Genomic DNA, 25,262 nt, shown 5'->3' with positions numbered 1-25,262 from the left:
TGACCCTTGAAACCTGAAAGAGCTTAAACCAACATTCAAATGAAGCCATCGGTCAAAATTAAATGAACAATAGTGCTTTTTTACAGTTTTTCTTGTGCTTTTTGTTTCTTTTTTCTCGTTTAGTTAGTAAATTTTCATGTTAAGTTATCGTAGAGTTTTTATAACATCTAAAACAAACCTACAAATTGTTTTTGTAAGTATGAACCCTGTTCGTTGTTTACTTATATTCTAAGATCTTTTCTATTTGTAGTCAAATGATGATACTTTTAAAAATAAAAGCAAAATGTATTCAAGTAAATTAATGAAGTAGTTGACGACTTTCATTTGCCAATTATTGACCGATCAAACCTCTGCTATTCAACTATTGAATATATTTTATATATATATATATATATATATATATATATATATATATATATATATATATATATATATATATATATATATATATATATATATATATATATATATATATATGAAAATTACTGAGTTCTCGGGAAGAACCGCGTTGAGAATTTAAAACTCGACGTTTCGGCACCCATTTTGGAGCCATTATCAAGAGTGATACGGTTCGGTTCGAGTTTCGAGTTCGGGGTCTCAATCTGCCTACTCCCCTCACTCGAGACGTACCAGTATCGTGTTCTATATTGCAAGAACTGTCTCTCGGCACTGAGGTCTCAATCTGCCTACTCCTCAGTGTCGAGTGATAACCGGTCTTACCCTGTGTGGCTGCTTTTATACTCGCTGTATGCGCGGGAACGCTATGGGCTGACGTGGTTTGGACTGACGTGGCCTGAGCGGTGTGGGCGGGAGGTCGCTGAAGCAGGGGTCGCCATGTTGCCGGCAATCGTTTCGCGTCATCGCGCGTGTTCAAGCTGTTAGGCCGTTTTTCGATTTCGATAGCTTCACGAATGATTCTCGATTTTAATGAGCGGATGGGAGCGATGGTTTTTGCTTTTTCGAAATCTATTTTGTGGCCTGTCTGAATATGATGTTGGGCTAGGGCTGAAGTGGTATCGGAATGTTTGACTGATAGAGAATGTTCGTAAATACGGTTATGGATTCGTCGGTTTGTTTGTCCTACGTATGTACGTGGGCAACTGGAACAAAGTATCTCATAGACACCATGGTCTTCATTAGGGATTTGGTCTTTTACGGATCTGACGAGATTGGACAATTTGGAGTGAGTGGTGAAGATGGTTTTGATATTAAGAGGGATAAGAGTTCTACTGATCTTGTCAGTGACACCTTTAATGAAAGGTAGAAAGATTTTGGGTTGATCCGGCGGCAAGGTTTCCTTTTTGGATGGAATGGGGTTTAGAAGTTTTTGAATGCTTCTATTGATTTGGGTTTTGTGGTAGCCGTTTTGTAGGAGTGTTTGTCTTATTGAATTGATTTCGGATGACCTGTGATTGTTGTCGCTAAGTCTTATGGAACGGGAAATAAGAGTGTTGATGACTGAATTAAGTTGGGCGGGGTGATGATGTGACTGGGCATTGAGATAGTGGTTTGTATGAGTGGGTTTCCGGTACACGGAATAGGAAAAACTGTGAGGTGGATTTTTCTGAATAAGGACATCAAGGAATGGCAAAGACGCTTCAGACTCAACTTCCATCGTGAATTGAATGCTGGGATGTATTCCATTCAGGTGGGAGAGGAAGAGATCTAATGTGTCTTTACCATGGGGCCAAATGACGAAGGTGTCATCAACGTACCGTAACCAGCAGGTGGGTTTGAGATTTGACGAGGACAAGGCTACTGTTTCGAAATGTTCCATGTAGATATCTGCTATTACGGGAGAGAGGGGCGATCCCATTGGGGCACCTTTGATTTGACGATAGAAATGATTTTGGAACGTGAAATATGTATTAGACATACAGTGTTTTATAAGAGATAATGTGTCTTGGGGAATTTGATGTTTAGAGTCCAAGATGGAAATAGTTTCATCGATGGGAATGTTGGTGAATAAAGAAACAATGTCAAAACTGACTAGTATGTCTGAGGGTGAAATAGAAAAGTTTTTTAGAAGATCAAAAGAGTTTTTGACAAAGGACGAGGCGTTTTCGGCTAATGGTTGTAAGGATGAAGCGAGATGTTTTCTTCACTCCTCTTTCCATTCCAACTGAGAAAATTATTTGTCAAACCGAAGAAGCCATTTCCCATCTTCCTTCCGACCAAGCCGAAGTTGCCAGACAAGATGTCGCCAGAATTCTCCGTACTTCCAAACCCCCACCTTCAAATATCAGTCTTTCAGAAAGACGTGCCCTCAAGGAACTTTACAACAACCCTGACATCGTCATCCTTCCGGCCGACAAAGGTAATGCCACCGTCATTCTCAACTCTTCTAACTATTTCGACAAAATGTCCGAACTTCTGAATTCCACAGAATACAAACATGTCCCAAATAATCCAACCACATATCTAGAAAAAACGACCAAATCCATTATAAATAAGTCTACTCTACCTCCAGACCTCAAAAAAATCTCTTATACCCAGAGAAAAATCATCCCGAATTCCAAAGATATACGGCCTTCCAAAAATCCATAAGCCCAATGTTCCCCTAAGACCCATCGTCAGTGCATACAACTGTCCCACTCAGAAATTGGCAAAACATCTCGCTTCATCCTTACAACCATTAGCCGAAAACGCCTCGTCCTTTGTCAAAAACTCTTTTCATTTCATTGATCTTCTGAAAAACTTTTCTATTTCACCCTCAGACATACTAGTCAGTTTTGACATTGTTTCTTTATTCACCAACATTCCCATCGATGAAACCATTTCCATCTTGGACTCTAAACATCAAATTCCCCAAGACACATTATCTCTTATAAAACACTGTATGTCTAATACATATTTCACGTTCCAAAATCATTTCTATCGTCAAATCAAAGGTGCCCCAATGGGATCGCCCCTCTCTCCCGTAATAGCAGATATCTACATGGAACATTTCGAAACAGTAGCCTTGTCCTCGTCAAATCTCAAACCCACCTGCTGGTTACGGTACGTTGATAACACCTTCGTCATTTGGCCCCATGGTAAAGACACATTAGATCTCTTCCTCTCCCACCTGAATGGAATACATCCCAGCATTCAATTCACGATGGAAGTTGAGTCTGAAGCGTCTTTGCCATTCCTTGATGTCCTTATTCAGAAAAATCCACCTCACAGTTTTTCCTATTCCGTGTACCGGAAACCCACTCATACAAACCGCTATCTCAATGCCCAGTCACATCATCACCCCGCCCAACTTAATTCAGTCATCAACACTCTTATTTCCCGTTCCATAAGACTTAGCGACAACAATCACAGGTCATCCAAAATCAATTCAATAAGACAAACACTCCTACAAAACGGCTACCACAAAACCCAAATCAATAGAAGCATTCAAAAACTTCTAAACCCCATTCCATCCAAAAAGGAAACCTTGCCGCCGGATCAACCCAAAATCTTTCTACCTTTCATTAAAGGTGTCACTGACAAGATCAGTAGAACTCTTATCCCTCTTAATATCAAAACCATCTTCACCACTCACTCCAAATTGTCCAATCTCGTCAGATCCGTAGAAGACCAAATCCCTAATGAAGACCATGGTGTCTATGAGATACCTTGTTCCAGTTGCCCACGTACATACGTAGGACAAACAAACCGACGAATCCATAACCGTATTTACGAACATTCTCTATCAGTCAAACATTCCGATACCACTTCAGCCCTAGCCCAACATCATATTCAGACAGGCCACAAAATAGATTTCGAAAAAGCAAAAACCATCGCTCCCATCCGCTCATTAAAATCGAGAATCATTCGTGAAGCTATCGAAATCGAAAAACGGCCTAACAGCTTGAACACGCGCGATGACGCGAAACGATTGCCGGCAACATGGCGACCCCTGCTTCAGCGACCTCCCGCCCACACCGCTCAGGCCACGTCAGTCCAAACCACGTCAGCCCATACCGTTCCCGCGCATACAGCGAGTATAAAAGCAGCCACACAGGGTAAGACCGGTTATCACTCGACACTGAGGAGTAGGCAGATTGAGACCTCAGTGCCGAGAGACAGTTCTTGCAATATAGAACACGATACTGGTACGTCTCGAGTGAGGGGAGTAGGCAGATTGAGACCCCGAACTCGAACCGAACCGTATCACTCTTGATAATGGCTCCAAAATGGGTGCCGAAACGTCGAGTTTTAAATTCTCAACGCGGTTCTTCCCGAGAACTCAGTAATTTTCATTTATCTGACCGCGGAAACTTATCCGAACATATATATATATATATATATATATATATATATATATATATATATATATATATATATATATATATATATATATATATATATATATATATATATATATATATATATATATATATATATATATATATATATATATATATATATATATATATATATATATATATATATGTTCAGAAAGATTTCCGCGGTTAGTACAATTAAACTTAGAGCTAAGATTAATATTATTATAAAAATTAATATTAAACTAACCAGTCTTCCGGGTTGAACCGCGTCGATATCCATTTTGCCGAGCTTTCGACATCCTCTCTGATGTCTTCTTCAGGGCTTCCGAGGTCTCAGTCTCCCGAGCCCCCAGACACTACTACACTCACTAGTCACTTCTAGTTCACTCACTAGTTCACTACTATTATACTACTACTGAGTAGTGAACTAGTAAGTGAACTAGAAGTGACTAGTGAGTGTAGTAGTGTCTGGGGGCTCGGGAGACTGAGACCTCGGAAGCCCTGAAGAAGACATCAGAGAGGATGTCGAAAGCTCGGCAAAATGGATATCGACGCGGTTCAACCCGGAAGACTGGTGAGTTTAATATTAATTTTTATATTAATATTAATCTTAGCTCTAAGTTTAATATATATATATATATATATATATATATATATATATATATATATATATATATATATATTATGATCTGCTTTCCGTGCTTATGCTATGATGAAGCTGATTTTTATTAATTAATTTAATTAATTAATTACTTTAATTATTTAGTACAAAGCAAATCAAAAATAAATGACATATGGAATAGATTCATTTCTCAGGGCTAATTTGTCATACTAATTACCTTTATTTCGTGGCTTCTAGCATTTCCTAGTTGCGTGCTTTATATATAAGAAAACACAAATATTATAAAACATAAAATACCGTATATTTATTATACCCAAAAAAATCAAATACTCTTTCTAACTTTTATCGTGTATAGCTTTCTTATCTAATCGTCAATAAAAAACAAAATTTTAATTGTTTATTTCCTTTTGAACCAAATCTATTTACTTTACTATGAAATTAGCTCTAATAATACTTTCTTAAAGAAAACAACTTTAACTTCTGTGCAAATATTCTGATATTAACTTTACTTTTAAAATTATCTTATTCTGATGGATGAATTTTATTTTTAAAACAATTACTTTATAATTCTAGGAATGTATGGATAAATTATTTATGTTCCAGTACTAACAAATTAATGTGACTTTCAAAAATAAATATGGTATGCACTATAAACAAACATTCTCATGTCACAAATAAGTTGACAACCTTTAGGGCTCTGCTACGTTTTCTGACAGACGCCAATAATTCTCCTTGACTGTGTTATTAACCACCTGCCCAATTCTTCAACAACAGCTATGTTTCAAAACAGCACTCGTTCAAATTCTCTCCACCAATCAAATCTCCGACTCGTTCAAAATTAAAAACAGCAATCTTTAGGCCCAAGGATTTTTCTCCTCTACTTGGTGCCTTGTGCTAATTTTATATAATAACTCTGTTCTTTACAGAAACTTTAAACTTCGGAAGCACAAGGAGTTTGAAATTCTCTTATGGGTTTCTTTTCAACTTCCTTTATTCTCCTATCATCAAAAATAACTACACCAACAAACACACTTTGTAACACAACTTTTAACCAGACTCGTTGATCTCGATGGTAAAAACAGAATGCTCCAAACCTTCTCGTTCAAAACCCACATCGACTCATATTTTCCTCCCACATTCTTTACCGCTAATCAAAAACACTATTCATCCTTCCTACCATTTTCCAAAAATCTAAAACTTTTCCAAAAACTTTCTAACTATTGTTATCTGAAAAAAAAACTATTCTTTCTGATAAATCCGATGCCACTTCACCTGAAGATAAAAAGCATTCGATCTGTATATGGCCAACCATTACATACGGCTGCGAAACTTGGAGACTAAAGAAAGAGTTAATACTGAAACTTAAAGACACTCAAAGGTCAATGGAGGGATGCATGCTAGAAATAACAGAATGATATCTAAAATTAATAGAGTAGACAAGAGAGAAAACAAAGGTCAATGATGCAATCCATTATATTAACTCTTTAAAATGGCAGTGGGCGGGATATTTAGCGAGAAGACCTGACAATAGATGGTTCACTAGAATTATAAGGTGGTATCCAAGAGGACGAAAATGACGAAATTTTGTTATTGATGAATTGTCGAAGACTATCGAAAGGCAAAAATGAAGAACAGTATAAGAAAATTAACACAGAGATCAAAAGAAAAATCCGCGAAGCTAAAAAACAATGGTTACAAGACAAATGTAAGGAGATTGAAAACTTGGAAGCCAAATATGATTCGTTCTATCTTCACAAGAAAGTTAAAAAAATGATCAGCAATAGAAACAGGAAGCAGACAGTACTTATAGACCAACAAGGGAACATGATAATGGAAACAGAGGAAAAACTAAAACATTGACAGACATACATAGAAGAACTGTTTGACGATCAAAGGCAGCCTCCTTGTGATAATTTTCCAGAGGAGACAGGTCCAGAAATAAGCAAAGAAGAAGCAATGCAAGCGGTAAAGTCATCAAATAATAGCAAAGCTCCAGGACCAGATGAGCTACCAGCGGATATACTAAAGTTGATAGACGAAGATCGAATCCATTTGGCAGTAGACTTATTTAACAAGATTTATGAAAACAGTATAATTCCTGAAAAATGGCTAAGATCAATCTTTGTCCCTTTTTCCAAGAAGGCATATGCTAAGCAGTACAGTGATCCACGCACGATCAGTCTGATGATCCATACCTTAAAAATATTCCTCAAAATAATTCACAATAAAATTTACAGAAAATTGGAAGAAGATATCGGAGAAACTCAGTTTGGATTACGGGAGGGATATGGAACTCTTGAAGCATTATTTGCCTTCTTGACACAGAGGTATTTGGATGTGAATTAAGATGTATTTGCTTGTTTCATTGATTACAACAAGGCGTTTGATAACGTGAAGCATGACCAACTTCAAGAGATCGTGAAAGCTAAACAGTTAGACACTCGCGATATAAGAATAATATCTACTCTGTATTATAATCAGAAAGCAGTCGCACGCATCGAAAATAGCACAACAAATGAAATTAAAATTAAAAAAGGAGTTAGACAAGGATGTGTGCTGTCACCAATGCTATTTAACTCTATTCGGAAGAAATTATAAAGAAAGCATTGGAGGAAGAAGAGAATGGGAAAAAAGTTAACGTCTAACCAAATAATAATATTAGATACGCAGATGATACGGTTTTAATGGCGGAGACAATAGAAGACCTGCAAGTCATTTTAAATAAGGTAGTCACAGCTAGTGAAGAGAAAGAGTTAACAATGAACGTCAAGAAGACGAAATTCATGATTATTTCAAAAAAACAAAGATTGAATGCAAACCTGTACATTCACAATAGCGAAATCGAACGGGTGCACATATATAAATATTTGGGAACAAGCGTTAATAACAACAATGACATCACAGAAGAAATAAAAACTAGAATTGAAAAGGCTCGAGCTGCTTTTGTTAATATGAAGGACATTCTGGGAAGTCATGACATTAACTTAAACCTGAAAATGAGATTGATTAGATGCTACATCTTCTCGATACTGCTGTACGGAGTAGAGACTTGGACTTTAAACAAGAGCAATACCGATAAGCTAGAGGCCTTCGAAATGTGGATATACAGAAGAATTTTGAAAATACCTTGGACAGACAAAATAACAAATAGTGTAGTTCTTCGAAGAACGAACAAAGAACGGGAGCTGTTGATCGCCATTAATAGAAGAAAGTTGGAATATCTTGGTCATGTGATGAGAGGGAGAAACTACCAATTGCTCCAGTTAATTATCCAAGGGAAGACTCATGGCAAACGAAGCGTGGGGAAACGACGTATATCTTGGCTGCGCAATTTAAAAGACTGGTTCCAGTGCACATCTAACCAATTATTTAGAGCAACAGCTTCAAAGATACGAATAGCAATGATGATTGCCAAACTCCGTAGCGGAGAGGGCACTTGAAGAAGAAAATCCAAGAGGCGTCAAAAGACCAAAAAGTCGTCCAAATTTAAGATGAGACTAGGGCATAAGGAAATACGCCTCAACTCTTTCCAGATGAATGGGAGCTTACGCGTATATGATAACTAAAACCTTTTTAATGTTTTTTTTTGTGAAGTCTCTTAAAGAGCCGTCTTTTAAATTTTTTTTGAAAACTTTAAAATTTTATTTTTAATTTTATAGAAAAAATTTTGTTTCACTTTTTAACAATGCTCTTTTGTAACAGTACTTTTTAAATTTTGCCCATATAGCTCTGAAGATGGCTTTTTTTTCTGAAAGCGCTCAGCTAGGAATTAAACTCTATACACATTTTTCAAGTACTTTTTTTAATTCATTCAATGTAAAAGAGTTTATTGAAAAGTAGATGCATTTGTGTTTTGTGGATAACACTATTTTAAAAAAGGTAGTAGCAATGCGACAATGGTGGTCTAAACTGTATTATAAAAATCTTGTCCGCACAGCAAGTGGTTCTTAGCAATTCTGCCGCATCAAAATACAAAATTAAAAAGTAATATTGTAAAATTATGTATAAGTTTTGTGCCAAAATAATAAGTTAATACGGTTTGTCCCATGTTACCTTTATTGGCACACATTGCAAATAATAAAAGCTTCAACGATACAATTTGGATTTATTAACGTAACTAACACAAAACAAGTTTCTATGTTTCTTTATAGAAATTTCTATAGCTTTATGATTTTAGTTTAACATATAATGGCATTTGTAAGCCTTGTAACGTGAAAGGGTAATAAATTACAATAATTTATTTTTGCTCTATTCGTTTATAGAACGTGGAACGACGTGTACAACGCCCAATGGAGAATTAGCAACATGCGCATCAATTTATGCATGTAAACATTTTGTGACTGCCATAAGAAATCGCAGTCCATCACAATTAAACTTTGTGAAAAAGTCACAATGCGGTTACGATACAGAAGCTTTGGTTTGCTGTGGTGCCGCTATCGATTTCTCAACTGCTAGAAATCCATATCCGGACCCAGCTACGAGAATACTTCCAACTGTTTTTACTAGAAGCTCAGCTATTCCTGATAGACAGAGCTGTGGTTTTCAGGTAAGTAATCATTAAATTTACTTGATAAAATAAAGGTTAATATCTTAAATGTATAGTTGACTATTTTTATTGGAAATTAACCTCAATTTTAGTTTCAAATATGTTTATTTTAACTTTTTGATTTCCACTTGGAAAATCCTTCTCGAAATCAATATTATAATTCTAGATTTTTAAATAAACCCATAGAAAAATCTAGGGAGTTAGGTGGGGGAAACTTACTCGCAATAAATTCTTTTTCGTCCAATCCATTACCTAGGAAACCGTTCATTAAGGTATCGCCTTACGTTTATGCTATAACGCAGAAATGCGCCATCTTGTTGGAAAAACAAATCATTTTTTGAGTAATTGTTATCATTTTCGATTATATACCTCAAAATGAAATTATTTGTACCTGCCATTAACGTTACAACTGCTTCTCCGATCAAATTTTGTTGTAAAAAGATTGGCTCAACACTACGATCTCCATAAATTTCTGCAAGTATGTTTAATTTCAATGGCTATTGGGTATGTCTTTCGTTGAAACCTTTCACGTAAAGGATTTTCATCAGGTCAATAACAGTGATTGTGTCCATTTATAGAACCATTTTAAAAAAGAACATGGTATATAGAACAATCATGCAAAATTTCTTTGCGAAATAAATATTTTTTCCAGAGTAACCTTGAAAATCAATACGAGCACAAAATTTGGCGTATCTCGTCAACCAACTAGCAGGTTGTAATGTTCACTTCATCAAACTTCTTTTGAACATTTTATATCAAACGCAGAAATAAAATGAAAAAACTAGAATAAGAGTTGTCGTATCACTTTTCTCCAAAAATAAAACGAATCGCACTGCATGTGATAAGGGGAAACAGAGCGAGCAAAGCAAAAAAATGGAGAAATAATGCGTATACACTAACGGCTACTGAATTTTTGGTTTCTGGTTTGTACAACCGGGACAAAGTACCATACTTACAGGGGTGACAGAACCGATGTCTAAATCCAGACAATCCCGGTAAAACCAGGACGCATTGTAAGCCTATCTATAGGTAACAGATGCAATAGTCTGACATATGTTAATGCAATAGTTAGATTATGCGAGATAATGACATATCCATCTTCCAAAATCGAACACCCTCCACGGTAATTAAACTGCTCTGTCGATTTTATTTGAGATGGGCTGAAATAAATTCGAATGTTTTCTTTAAAAAGAACATATTGCTAAAAACATGAATTATCCAATTACATAAAACATTTTTTAAATATATCATTTCCATTAGATAATGCTTCATCTTCTGAAATACTTCCGTTATTCGCGCACGGTGTATGAGACCGGCCCTGTAATTAATTTCTAGTAACTCTGATTGTAGTGGGGATTTGGAATTGCTGCTTCATGTATACTTCATTCACAATTATAAGAACTGACTTATGCAGAATTTAAAAGTATCCCGCTGATAAAGTCGACGCCATAAAGAGATTTGCCTCTTCAGGTAAATAGTAAAAAGGGCCGGCTTAACGAATTTTATATTTTATTTGGCATTTAAATTACATATTTAATTTAAAAAAATATCTAGATAATTAAGGGAAAAATACATAAACTGATAACTTATTCAATATACAAAATCAACAAATGCAAAAGTATTTTTTTATTTACTTTTTACTTTAAATGTATTATTTAATCATTAGAAGGCCATGAATCTAAACTTGGACATAATTTTTAATACCTACAAACATTTTAAAATAACATTTTCTTGTATATCTAAATTTAAAATCACTTCAATATTAATTAATAATTATGATTTTCCCTATCTACCACTTAATATTTTATAAGATTATTGATTAATAATTTTATGGGATGCACAACCTTTAGTGAAGAATAATTTTTTTTCGTGAAATTATTAATAAAGAAATTTATCATTTTTTGCCAACTTTTTCAGACATGAAACGGAAAAGTTAAACATAACATGTCAACATGAATAAATATCAACCTTTTAAAACGAGTAAATCGGTACTCATCTGAGTGACCGCAAACGTTCGGATACAATTAGCGTCCCTTTGTAAAGACAATGACGTCGACTTTACTAAAGTAACAAGACATTTACTTAACACAGAGACTACACATTACTCCCCTGAGTTAGTGTTAAGTTATAGTCTAAAAAAATCATTATGAAATTGACTGGCCAGTTGGTTGTGAAAACCAGTGCCAATAAAACACAAAACACACACACACACACACACACACACACACACACACACACACACACACACACACACACACACACACACACACACACACACACACACCTACACACACACACACAAAACGAGTATAAATATTACATCACATAGATATTATGTTAAATCTGTGTCACTATCACTGTTGTCTTTTAAATTGATGATAATATTTTGTATATTATATGTAGAAAAATATGAATTCTCAGCTTTCATAACATATGAGACTGCATTTTTCCAACTATTCGCATCAATTTTGAGTACTTCCTTTTCAATTAAATGCAGGATAGATGCATTTAAATGTGGAGAAGTATTATTTCTTCGAACTCTTGACTTAAGTTGATGCCACATATGTTCGATTGGGTTAAATACACAGTAATATGGTGGAAGTTTTTAAATCGTATGACCCATGTTTTCAGCATAATTATCACAAAAGTATTCTTTTTTCAATGCGAAACTTTTTAAAAGGTCCAATAAATCCTTCTTAGTATTATCTATGTGAAAATAAATATCTTTGTGATACAAGTAATTCTGTAGTGTTATTTTCGTATCGCTTGAACTTGGAATTTTATTTAATTGCCTGCTTGATATGTTGCATTGTCCATAACTACAACACTATTAGGGGGTATGTTGAGTATTAACTTATTTTTGAACCAGTCTTCAAATATATCTGAAGTTGTGTTGTCATGGTAAGCGAGACATGAATCACTGATGTTTTTAGCTGATAGAGATAAGGCATTTGGAACCCATTCATCGACTGATCCAGCATGGAATATTATATATTCCATGCTGGATCTTATATATTCTTTTTCCTCTATTAGAAGGCGCTTTTGTTGAACAAGATTGACTATTATCTACCCAACCTTTAGATGGCGTATCGTGTGTATCAAACCACGTTTCATCTAAATAAATAATAGGTCGATTCTCTCGATGACACTGTTTAATTTTATTTAAATATTCCATTCGCCATATCCGTAAACGATTGGATTCCATAAGTACCTGTCTTTTATCTACTTTTTTGTATTTAAACCCTATACGTTGCAAACACTTCCAAACAGTTGTTCTACCGCACTTAATTTCAGTGTTGTCGACATGAAGCCTGTCAACTAATATATCTAGTGTGGGTACAATTTGGTCTTCATACAAGGCATACACTTTGCGACGAATAAGATCTTCATCTGCACGATCGAGCTTCCGAGAAATACTGTTATCCCGTCTTATTAATCTTGATATAATAGGATTAGTTACAATTTTTCTGACTGTAGATAATGGTTTTTTAGTCAAAGTTGCCGTTTCATGTAAGGCTTCGTTACTGTCCATATTTTTTTCGACAAGAGTTTGAAAAACATTAGCAATAATTTGTTTTGCATCAGTAGATAAATGTATTCGTTGGCGCTGTTTAGGCTGTAATACTTGAATGAGATCACCTCCTTGTCGATTTGCTTCCGGTTCACTAACTGGCAGAATTGCCCTATTATCCTCTGGACTCCAGAGACGCCACATTGTTTCATACAATAAAGGTAAATTTGACTACGTGGATTCACCGGCAAGTGTACACACTCTAAAAAAATAAACACTTTTATTACAATACTTAACTAATTTTTTGCACAAACTGAACACTCAAACGACTTTACAACCAATTCCGTCGAAGCAGACTTTTAAGTGTTAGTTTGTCATCGTACAACTCTCTTCAAATTAAAAAACAATTAACGATAAGTAACAGGTAGAAAGTCATATAAATTCCAAGTAATTTGTTAATAGGTCAATTAAGTTAAACGTTTACTCATTATAACTGTATATACGGGTTTGTTAGTTCTAATGTGTTTGGGATATTACCCGTTTTCCCAAAACTTATTAATTTCCACCACCAATCCAGTCAATTTAACTAAATTGAGATCTTCATAATTTTGGGCGCTTTTATTTCGTTGAGACTTAAAATAATGATTAATAAAAGAATACAATAATTATGGGAAATTTGTATGTTTATAAAGAGTTTTTTGACATTACGCTTGAATGATAATATTTGATCTGATTATATGTACTAACCTACAGTTGACTTGGCTATATGCCGGTCCTGTCAGCTTGGATAGCTGTGATAATTATATAACAATAGAGTACTTACAAGGGATTATTCAGTTTTACAGCTGTTATTAAAATAACTTTTATAACGAGACACTAAATTTCTGGATACAGTATACCTCTTCAGTCGTCGGTCACTTATCGCTGAAGTATGTGTGTAGCGTAAAAATGAGCATTATAATTTTATTATTAGGCAACACGGTGATTTAAGTTCTTTTTAGTATTTTCAATGTTTATATATGTAATTGACCATGTAGAAGAACGATCTCAATGTAGTGATACTGAACAGGAATTTGAAGCCGATCAAACAGACGAAGAAAATGTTAGTTTTAGAAGGGTGCCGTACTTTATGGGTAAAGATAAATTAACAAAGTGGAAAAAACATTGTCCACCGAAGAATGTAAGAACACGCAGTATCAATATATTTGTACGATTGTCAGCTAAAAAACAATTGATTAAAACTCACTCAACACCTATTGATATCTGGAATTGCATTTTTGATGAAGAAATGCTAAATTTAGTTGTTAACTGTACAAATATAAAAATTAAGAGTATTACAAATGACTACAGTAGACAAAGAGATGCGAAACCTAACGGCATTGCCGAGATCAAAGCCCTAATTGGAATTGGTCTCCTTTATCTTGCTGGTATTAGAAAACCAAATCACATGAATTAAGAGGATCTCTGGAGAACAGATTGCACTGGCATTGAAACTTTTTGACTTGTAATGAGTAAGCCTCGATTTAAATTTCTTTTGCAATCTCTGCGATTTGATAACATTCACACGAGAAATGAAAGAATACAAGTAGATAAACTGGCTCAAATACGAACATTGTTAAAAAAATTTAACAGCAACATTAAAAAATGCTATTCTCATTCTGGTTATGTTACCATAGATGAGAAACTAGCAGCTTTTAGAGGAAATTGTAGTTTCAGAGAATATATTCCTAGCAAGCCGAATAAATATGGTATAAAAAGCTTTTGGAGAATTCGACCAAAGGAACACCCATCAGAATATCAAATTAAGGGAAGACACATTGAAATGCATAAAAGAAAAGAAAAAACTACGCATTAAATACCTAAACACCAAAAAACAGGAAGACTTAGACCTATATAGAGCGAAAAACAGAGAGGTAAAGAAAAGAGTAACAAATGAAAAGAACGAACGATGGGAACAAGCATGCACAGAGATAGAACGACATATCGGAGGAACGAGAAATTCAGAATCATGGCGAATATTAAAAGCACTTCAACGAAATAAGGCAGAGAAAACCCAGATCGGCAAAATTAATGAAAACGAGTGGCAAGAATACTACGTAGAACTACTTACAGACAACCGTCCCCAATTTCAGGAAGAGAATATATAACATGCAGGAAATGGGGCATACGACCAGATAGAAATAAGCCTGGCAGAAGTTAAGAGAGCAATCAAGACATTGAAGAACAAAAAAGCCAAAGGACCCGGAGGAATACCAAACGAACTAATTAAAAACGGAACGGAAAAGTTATTCCGCATGCTACATAGAATGTTCGAAAGAGGACTAAATGGAGAAGAAATACCTGCGGAATGGACACAAGCATACATCACATCCATACATAAGAATGGAAACAGGAAAAAATGTGAAAACTATAAAGGAATTAGTATAATATCGTCGGTAGGTAGACTTTATGGGAAAATTATTAAGGAAAAACTAGAAACTGAAATAATAGGAAAAATTGGAGAAGACCAAGCAGGGTTCACAGTAGGAAAATCATGCCTAGATCATACGTACACATTAGAACAACTGATAGAGAAGAAAATGGCAAAAGGTAGACCGGTCCATCTGGCCTTTGTTGATCTAAAGAAAGCATATGACTCAATACTTAGAGTCAAATTATGGGAAGCAATGAATGATCTCGGAATCCGACAAACACTAATAAAAGCAGTTAAAGCACTATACAAAAAAAAACAAAGTAGCTAATAAATGTGGAAATAAAGCCTACAATCCATTTAAGACGACAAAAGGACTTCTACAAGGCTGTGCTACGTCCCCTACTCTGTTTAAAATATTCTTGGAAAAGACACTCAAACCATGGAGGAGAAAGTGCGAAGGAATGGGCGTACCAGTAAGAGACGAATACCTATACACCTTAAGTTTTGCCGACGATCAAGTAGTCATCGCACAAGATGAAGAAGATCTCAGCTTTATGCTCGGAAAACTAGAAGAAGAATATAAAAACAACGGAATGGAAATAAACTTAGAGAAAACCGAATACCTAACAACAGAAAACAAGGATATGAGAAACCTAGAGATAGACGAGGGAAGACAAATAAATGGAACAGATAAATTTAAGTATTTAGGAACCATAATATCGAACCAGGGAACAACAGAAGAAGATATAAACAACAGACTGAGACAAACAAGAAACTGTATAAGACAACTAAACTCAGTGTTGTGGGATAAGAACATTACGATAAAGACAAAAAAGAGAATATATAATACCCTGACAAGAAGTATCCTGACATATGGGTCCGAAAACTGGACAATAAACAAGAGAAATAGAGGTAGAATAAGAGCAGTAGAAATGGAGTTCCTGAGGAGAAGCTGTAGACTTACAAAAAGAGACAGAATTGAAAACGCAGAGATTAAGCGGAGAATGGGAGTGCAATCAGACATAATCGACTATATAGAGGAGAAGAGACTATTCTGGTACGGCCACGTCAGAAGAGCTAACAGAGGACGCTGGATAAACAAAATCACAGAATGGAGCCCGATTGGAAGAAGAAAGAGAGGAAGACCCCGAAGGTCATTCAGAGATGAAATCGACGAGGCTATGGAGAAAAGAACCCTGCGAGATGGAGACTGGAATGACAGGGAAAATTGGAGAAAACGGTTGAGTGAAGGAAAACAGTGAAAACTGTGGAAATCCTTAGTAGTAGTAGTATAAAAATTTTTGCCATTTCCGATGCAAAACAATTATATACCAGCCACTTAGAAGTTTATGTCGGAAAACAACCGAATGGCCCTTTTCAAGTAAGTACAGCGACACAAGACGTACTAGAAAGACTTTGTGCACACATTTATGGGAGTAATAGGAATGTTACTGTAGATAATTGGTTTTGTAGTGTGTTTCTAGCCTTAAATCGAGCCTATTCAGATAGCCTATTCAAAAAAATAAAAAATAGTTGCCATTAGAATTTATACAAAATAACGGCAGGTGCATTGGCTCTTCAATGTTTGGATTTAATGACGGAATCACCTTGGTTTCGCATATTCCAAAAAAAATCGAAACGTCCTGCTTATCTCTACAATACACCATGGAGATGATATTGATCCTACTACAAATAAACCTCAGATAATAATTACTTATAATGAGACGAAGAGCGGAGTAGATGTGGTAGATAAATTATGCGCGCAATATAATTGCACCCGTGCCACAACACGATGGCCCATGGTTCCTTTTTTTTAGTTTCTTGAATTTAGCAGGAATAAACTCTTTTCTAGATTATACTAGTCTAAATGAAGAATGTAAAAGACCACTTAAAGAATTTTTAAGAACGTACGGGTTATGTCTACCAGTTTACCCAGAACCATCAGAATGAGGCTTAGGGAGATATGTGGCTTATCAGCGGAACAAGTACTAGACATAACACCTGGAACTTAAGGTCGCTGTGCTGTTTGTATTTGGTGGAAAAATGGGAAAACAAAATATTACTGCCAAATATTCACAAAATATCAAAATATCTGTTTGGAACATGTTACATCATTGTGTAATTCATGTTACGAAAATTTTAATTAATATTTCTTATTTTTGTTTTGTTACAATTACTCTTTATTTTTGATTTTTTGTGTATTGAATTAATTTCTTGAAGTTCCTAGTAAACAAATTTAACAATATTCAATGTATTTTTTTAATTTTTAAAGTTTTTTGTATATATAAATGGATAGCAATGAAAATTAGTTAACTTTTTATGAAAGTCATATAATGTTGAAATAAACGCATATTTACAAAATTATATGATTATACAGGGTGGTCCTTAAGTAATTGTACAAAAATAAACAGTAGATTCTACACTTTAAAATATTACGATTTAAGCCAAATTGATTTAATAAAATGTTGATATTAAGAAAGATACAGGGTGTTAAAGTGTAAATTTAAAATTTTATATTTTGGTATATCTTTCATGTTTGTTAACATATATGCATAAAAATTTACAACTGGATACTTTTAAATATGAGAAATTATAATTTAATGCACACTTTGATGTAGCTGATAAAAAACGCCACATATGCCACATTATGTGGCATAAATTTACACTTAACATTTTTGCTCTGTATTTTAATAAAAAATTATAAAGATACATTATTTTAACAAAAAAAAAAGGTATACTCGTTAATAACTTCAGAACTCAAGAGTTTTCGAGATAATCGCATTTTACAAATCAGCTGCATAATTCTGATTTAAGGCAATTACTCCAGGCAACGAAGAAAAAATAGACAAAAACATTATTAAATCTAAATTTTGATATAAAATACCCTTAACTAAAGTTAATAGTTAACGAAATTTATAATAAAGTTAAAATAAATATATCAGCAGGATAATTAATAATAGGATTTGACAAAAAACAGAATAATAGGATTTTACATCAAACATTTTACGTTTTATGTTAAATTAAAGTCATTATCAAAACATTTTGTTTACAAACCAAATTAAGAAATGGTTAAACTAAATAACATAACTTTTTGTCAAAGTAAGTGTTCGATATGTCTACCATATTAATTAAACTGTGATGTATCCCATTTATTGGCTACATATATACACACGGAAGAACCTATAGATGACCTTACTTATTTATATGATTACGTTACAGCTTACGAGTACCTATAATTACATCTCGAACAAATGGACTATTATGATTAACTAACGAACTAATATTATGCTAAACTAAATTGCCTATGTGTTTACTATATTTATAACAATATCGGTTAGTAGGCCAACGATGAAGTTTTTGTAAAAATGCTGAATCTTTAAGGTTAGATTTGTGGCAAAAGTATTATGAAACAAGACACATATGTCTAATTCAATACCTGTGCTTTAGTTTCTAATTGTCCTAATAAAAATGGGTAAACAATTTACGTAATCAATAAAAAGTATTCTTTTGGGATTTTTTATAAATTAAATATCTATATCAATATCTCACCACATTGCCAAGGAATATGACTGCCACGACCAATCCAACGTTCAGAAAAGTTATATTTAATTAGGCCTTCTCTCTAGAATGTGGTGGTCTACCATCTTAGATAAACCACATATTTTGGGTTTTCAGCATTTTACAATAGGAAAAAGTAATACAACGCGAGTAGGTATAGAAACTTACGAGGCGATAGAAAAGGGAAACTGTAAACATGATCCAACGTCTGAATACGGACACGGCATCTAAAGAAGAAGATGAAGAATATTTTCTCCAATTAGACATTTAGCAGCCATAACAAAAATTTTGTAATGTTACATTATCATCTTTGAGTTGTTTTAATAAGAATATACTATTAATTATGCTTATCTACAGGTATTCAGTGCTTTACCGCACAAATATCACAATTAAGAATTATTATGCAGCTGATTTATAAAATGAGATTATCTCGAAAACTGGTAAATTTTGAGGTTACTAACAAGTATACCTTTTCTTTGTAAAAATAATGTATTTTCAATAGTTTTTAACACAAATAGAGCTAACTTAAAGAGCAAAAAGTTAAGCGTAAATCTATGCCACACATGTGGCATATGTAGCGCCCTCTATAAGTTACATTAAAGTATGTATAAAATTATAATTTATCCTACTTAAAAGCATCCAATTATAAATTTTTGTCCAAAAATATTCACCAACGTAAAAGTAATAGCGAAAAATAAAATTTTAAATTTCCACTTTAACACCCTGTATCTTTCTTAATATCAACATTTTATTAAAGCAAGTTGATTTAAATCGTAATATTTTAAAGTGCATAATCTACGGTTTCTGTTTGTACAATTACTTAAGGACCACCTTGTATATTCATTAAACAATATAATTGTACACAATTTTCAAAAAATGAAAATTAAAAAATATTACTGGCTCATTTTTTCGGACCCGTCTTCTGCACCGTGCGCGAGTATTCGGTCACAGAAAATTGGCGCGAGTAACGGAAGGTTAATCAGATCTTTTATATATTTTTTAAAGACTAATAATTTATTTTTAAGTATCAAAATAATACATAACAATAATACGTATAATTTTAGGAATCTGATAACAATAATAAGCTAGAAGGCTTTATTTATGGAGGAACAGAGACGGATTTAAAAGAATTTCCGTGGATGTCATTACTCGGATACAGATCGAGATTTGGAACAATAAAGTGGGCTTGTGGAGGTTCACTAATTAGTCATAGATATGTCTTGACAGCCGCGCATTGTGTAACAGGCGATGTTCTAACTATTGTTGGACGACTGTAAGTATATATTATAATTTTAAATTTTATTTGAAATAAATAAATATTTGATAAAACTCTTGATACGTCAAATTAACGTACGTTTATTTATCTATTAATGCTCTTCACACGTAAAATTTACGTGTTGACTCTCAGAGATCGCGACACACTTAGTCGAGATTTATATTACAACTGGCGAAAAATATTACCAATAGCCTACTCGAGGCCAGTGTTCCCAAACTTAAAAAAATAAAATCGGTAGAATTTGTTAAAAAAATCGGTAGATTGTGGTGTAAAATCGGTAGATTTTTCAAAATATACTATTTTGTTTAAATTTCATAATGTTTTGCAATTCGTTTATTTAAGAAAAAATAAAATATGTTTATTCATCTAAATCTAATAAAATAAAAAAATGAGAACCGAGATACTAAACTTAAAACGAGAAGGTTGGCACTGCTGGCACGTTGGCACTTGGCTGGCAACATCTAACAGTAACGAAGTGGGAAATACGAAGTTGTCACATTTATATTGGGTACATATACTACATAAATATTAAGGTCTGGATTCTACTAAGTAGACGAGAGAAAAAAAAAGAGGACTTAAAAAACTTTATTTGTCATGTTTATTTTAAACCATATAATATAATCTCAAACTAAATGAAATATTGAAATAGACACCTGCTACTTGTTTCACCTAGGTTTGAATCACTTTCAGAACTTGACAACATAACTATTAAATTATTGTTACGCGTACAATAAAAAATTACGCTACTAATACAATAACACGACGTTACGAGTTACGACTTCACAAACCTCAACTGACTGAAATTTAAATCTTTAAATGAGTCTGTGACTAGGAATCGAATACTTATCCGAGAAACGAAAACTCAAGTATAAAACCTTTTTACAAGGAAATATTATTCAACAAACAAACTACCGAGTTTTTATGTGAGGTGCACTCGGAAGCTTAGATTAACTATGCGTTGTTCCGTTCCTAACTTGACAAATTCCCAGAACCAAGCGGTCGGGATCACAATGAATTTGTATTCATTTATTGCATTATTAGCTTTTATGACATCGTGTACTTTGTAAAGTACCGCTTAGGTATCATTTAAGAATAAATTTTTGAATGTTTTCACACGTTTTCGTGAATACACAAAAATGCTCAATGCAAATTACACGTATCGGAAGAAAAATTGTTTTGTCTCTTACATATTTCTTCTCAAATTTAAGAATAAGTAAAAATTTCTATCTGAATATAAAAATCGGTAGAATTTAAGCCTGTGTCGGTAGATCGGTAGAAATACGTCGAAATCGGTAGATCTACCGATTTATCGGTAGGTTTGGGAACACTGCTCGAGGCACTAATGTCTAGAGCAGTGGTCGCCAACCTGTCGATCGCGAGCTACCGGTAGCTCGCGGAGGCAATTCTGGTAGCTTTCACATCGATTTTAATTTAAAAAATATAAACTGCAAAAATCATTCCGAAAATTCCACAAAAAAATCTAATTGTCATAATATTAAACATAAACAGCGGCAACGTTGCGGTGAGCGATCTGCCCCTGACGCCAAGCTAGAATCGGCTATTTATAGAACCGAAAAAGCTGGAGTTTTGGGAACAAAACCTAATTCCAAACCTAACAGCGATTCCAAGCATTTTCCTATTCTTTCAGAAAAAATATCTCAAAATCCATTAGAACCCTATGACAACAAATATCATGTAGAAATAATTTCTACCCTGAAGAGTAACTTCAAAAATCGTTTTAAGTATTTCAATGAAATGGCTTGAGTAGCGCAGTTTGTTGTTTCACCCTTTATGGAAATTGATATCCAGCAGTTTGCAGCTTGTGTTATGCAGAACTTTGGCGAAGACATTGCTGCAACAGAAATGGAAGTCATTGAGTTTCAAAATGATTTAGCCTTAAAATCGTTAGTCTCAAGTACTGAATATATCTGGCCTATTGTAAGTAAAGACAAATATTCAGTTCTATGCCGTGTTGTCTTGAAAGTGAAAGCATTATTCAGTTCAACCTATTTGTGTAAATCTTCTTTTTCCAATATAAGGTTTATTAAGAACAAATATCGCAATCGACTTACAGATGAACATTTGGATAATTGTATTCGAATGGCTGCATCAAATTATACTACAAACATTAAAAAAATTATCGATGAGTCCGAGTGTCAGCCTTCTCATTGAACGTGCTTTTTTATTTTTCAATGTTTATGTTTATGATAGTGCGTTACTTTTTTGTTGTTATTATTAACTATTTTTAAATCATACGTGACATGCCGTTGTGGCTGGATAAAAGTTTGTGTTTATTTTTCAAATACCTTCGTTTGATAGGTAGGAATGTAGCTATGAACAAGTACGTACTAGTAATATTAGTTATTTTGTTATTAGTTTATTATTAGTACCTATGTATTACGTATTACCAGTTAAACAGTAAAATAAATACATATAGTGATAGATTAACTGTGGATTATTTCATTTATGTTGCGTTACGTGGCTTCCGTGTGGGTTGCTCGCTTTTTATTCCAAAATTATTAAAGTAGCTCAACACATTGAAGAGGTTGGCGACCACTGGTCTAGAGCCTGACCCACTACTCTGAGCCGCGTAATGTAGGTTGCCTATTATAAATTTGAATCAGGGAAATTACTGACAGACATACGCATGATGTCGAACGAAATTTTTCTATAATTCTTTTATATTATGTATATTATATTACTATTTTTCTTCCAAAAACGAATTTTCATTATAACAGTTAATTTTAGCTCTACCCTATAATGATTTAATGACTCCCTTTTTAACATTTATGTTGTGATTTGATTTATAATTTATATATATATATATATATATATATATATATATATATATATATATATATATATATATATATATATATATATATATATATATATATATTCATATGTGTTGTTTTTTTTGTATACATGAGTCCCATATCCACTAGGTATCTTAAAGCTTATATATTTAAAAGTTAATATAGAAGGGATTGTGCCTTTAATACAAATTATATAATTAAAAACAGTTAAATCAAAGCATGGCAATCCAATACATTAAAGTTGTTTGAATTATATACAGGTTCCAATAATTAAATAATATACCTGGTGTTCCATCTAAAATAATAAAGTTGGCATCAGTATTTACATGACATTACACTCTGTATAACACATTTTTATTGGAAACATATGCGCAACAAAAAATATTAAAAGCCAGAGCTTTTCGAGGAACTATCTATCCATCATTTAATAAATAATTTTTATATAACTGGGTTGTATAATTTTTTTCGAAACGGGAAAATGATTCATTTATAGATATTATAAAGAAAAGGTCTCTAAAACGTTTTTGAGCAAGCCAAAAAAATTCACATTATAAGGCATGAATGAATCAAATATGTAGCACCTTTTTTTGTAGATGTATTATTCAAAACAAACTGAAAAGTTATTACTACAAAGAGGGATGAGTATAGCTGTGTCTATGCTTGACTTTAATAAAACAACGATAAGTTAAAAAATAATCACAAATTTTATTAAAATTATCTATATTTTTTAAATGTTAATATAATTTGGTACAATGATTTGTATATGTTATATTTTCTAAGTAAGTTTTTATATAAATAAATAGTCTATTTACAAATGTACCATTAGATAAAACTTTGAAAACAATTAGGACCAAATTACAAAATAATAGATTAATAACTATATAGAATGTATCAGCTATAATGGAACCATCGAGCAAAAAGACAAAAGAGGGAATGTAAAGGTAGTGGGGGCAAAAATATTGTTAGACAGGAAGTGCCATCTTGAGAGGCCAAATTAAACAAGGAAAGAGAGTCTTTCCTTGTTTAAGAAATCAAATTTAGTTGGGTTATGTTATTATGTGTCCCAACTGTCACATGAAATCTTATTTATATTGAAGTTTTTTAACAATTGTTTCACATTTTAGACTGTTATCGTTAATATTTAATTAAAATTTTCTCGTCTAAGACACATTCTGAAAACTATTTTATAGCTACTGTTAATAAGTATCGGAAAATTTAAATTTGGCGCATTCGCATTTCCGGATATGTCCGCCATCAGAGGCCACTTTTTTGGTCGCCTTATCATAACGATTAGTTTCCCTCTTTTGTCTTTTTGCTCGATGAATGGAACTGTTGACATTATATACTGACAACACTTATTTTCATCTAAACAATGATTTCTATAAACAAAATTTTTAGGCTGTGCTTTAAATCCGTTATTAGCTAATATATTGATGGAAGAAATAAAAACAAACATTCCTAATCAAAATTTAAAGATTACAATATGTTGGAAATATGTAGATAATGTGTTGGACACATTTCTGATTAATATAAATAAAAGGTAAAAGGAGTATATATATATATATATATATATATATATATATATATATATAAATTAATTAACTAGGTACTAATATTTCCATGGACTCTTCACTAATGAATTAAAGCAACCGTGAACTTTGTATATATTACTTATATTCTAAGTAATTTTCGAATATTGGCAACATTGCAGTCTGGAGAGAATTTGAACGTTCGATGTTGCCCTGTTGGTTAATTTAGCGGTAATACTTTTATAGATATATTGATCGACTTTTAAGAAATCAGACAACTTTTAAGAATCCAAGTTCTCAAAAACGGTTTCAAGAATTGTATTATTTTTTCCAAATTTCATTGATTTTATACCTTACCTGGAAACATGAAAAATTGCAGATATATTAATAATGGTATTAAGGTTATATTCACTAATTTTAAACTCATGCATTATGGCAACAGCGAGCGCAAAGCCGTAAATTCTAATGAACACCTGTTTGTCTGGCTATGTGACACCCTAAAATATTTCCTTTTGCAGAGGCGGAGGCTTATTATAAGGTATAAGTAATATAAGTTATAAGTAATATTATATTTTTCTAGGATGGCATTTTTTAAGATGCATCAACTTTTGTGTTATCAATAAATAATGACAATTATGTTAATGACAGCTCCGAATTAAAAAATAAAGATTTGCACGTACAATCCCAAAGAATAGTTTTAAATATGTATGAGTGTTTGAAAAAAGAAAATAT

The 25,262-nt window shown here is 33.3% G+C and overlaps 1 protein-coding gene across 1 annotated transcript in view; it reads left to right on the top strand.

Moving 5' to 3' along the window:
• Positions 1–25,262, top strand: part of LOC140446037 (phenoloxidase-activating factor 1-like) — a 44,324-nt gene that overhangs the window by 4,414 nt on the left and 14,648 nt on the right. The window contains exons 2-3 of the mRNA XM_072538539.1: positions 9,144–9,427; positions 19,974–20,182. Coding sequence (XP_072394640.1) covers positions 9,144–9,427; positions 19,974–20,182 — 493 coding nt within the window. The remainder of the gene's footprint in view (positions 1–9,143; positions 9,428–19,973; positions 20,183–25,262) is intronic.

The sequence above is a fragment of the Diabrotica undecimpunctata genome, chromosome 7 (assembly GCF_040954645.1).
Source record: "Diabrotica undecimpunctata isolate CICGRU chromosome 7, icDiaUnde3, whole genome shotgun sequence".
Lineage (NCBI taxonomy): Eukaryota > Metazoa > Arthropoda > Insecta > Coleoptera > Chrysomelidae > Diabrotica > Diabrotica undecimpunctata.
The sequence above is the reverse complement of the archived record's forward strand: the minus strand, read 5'-3'. Positions and strand labels throughout refer to the sequence as shown.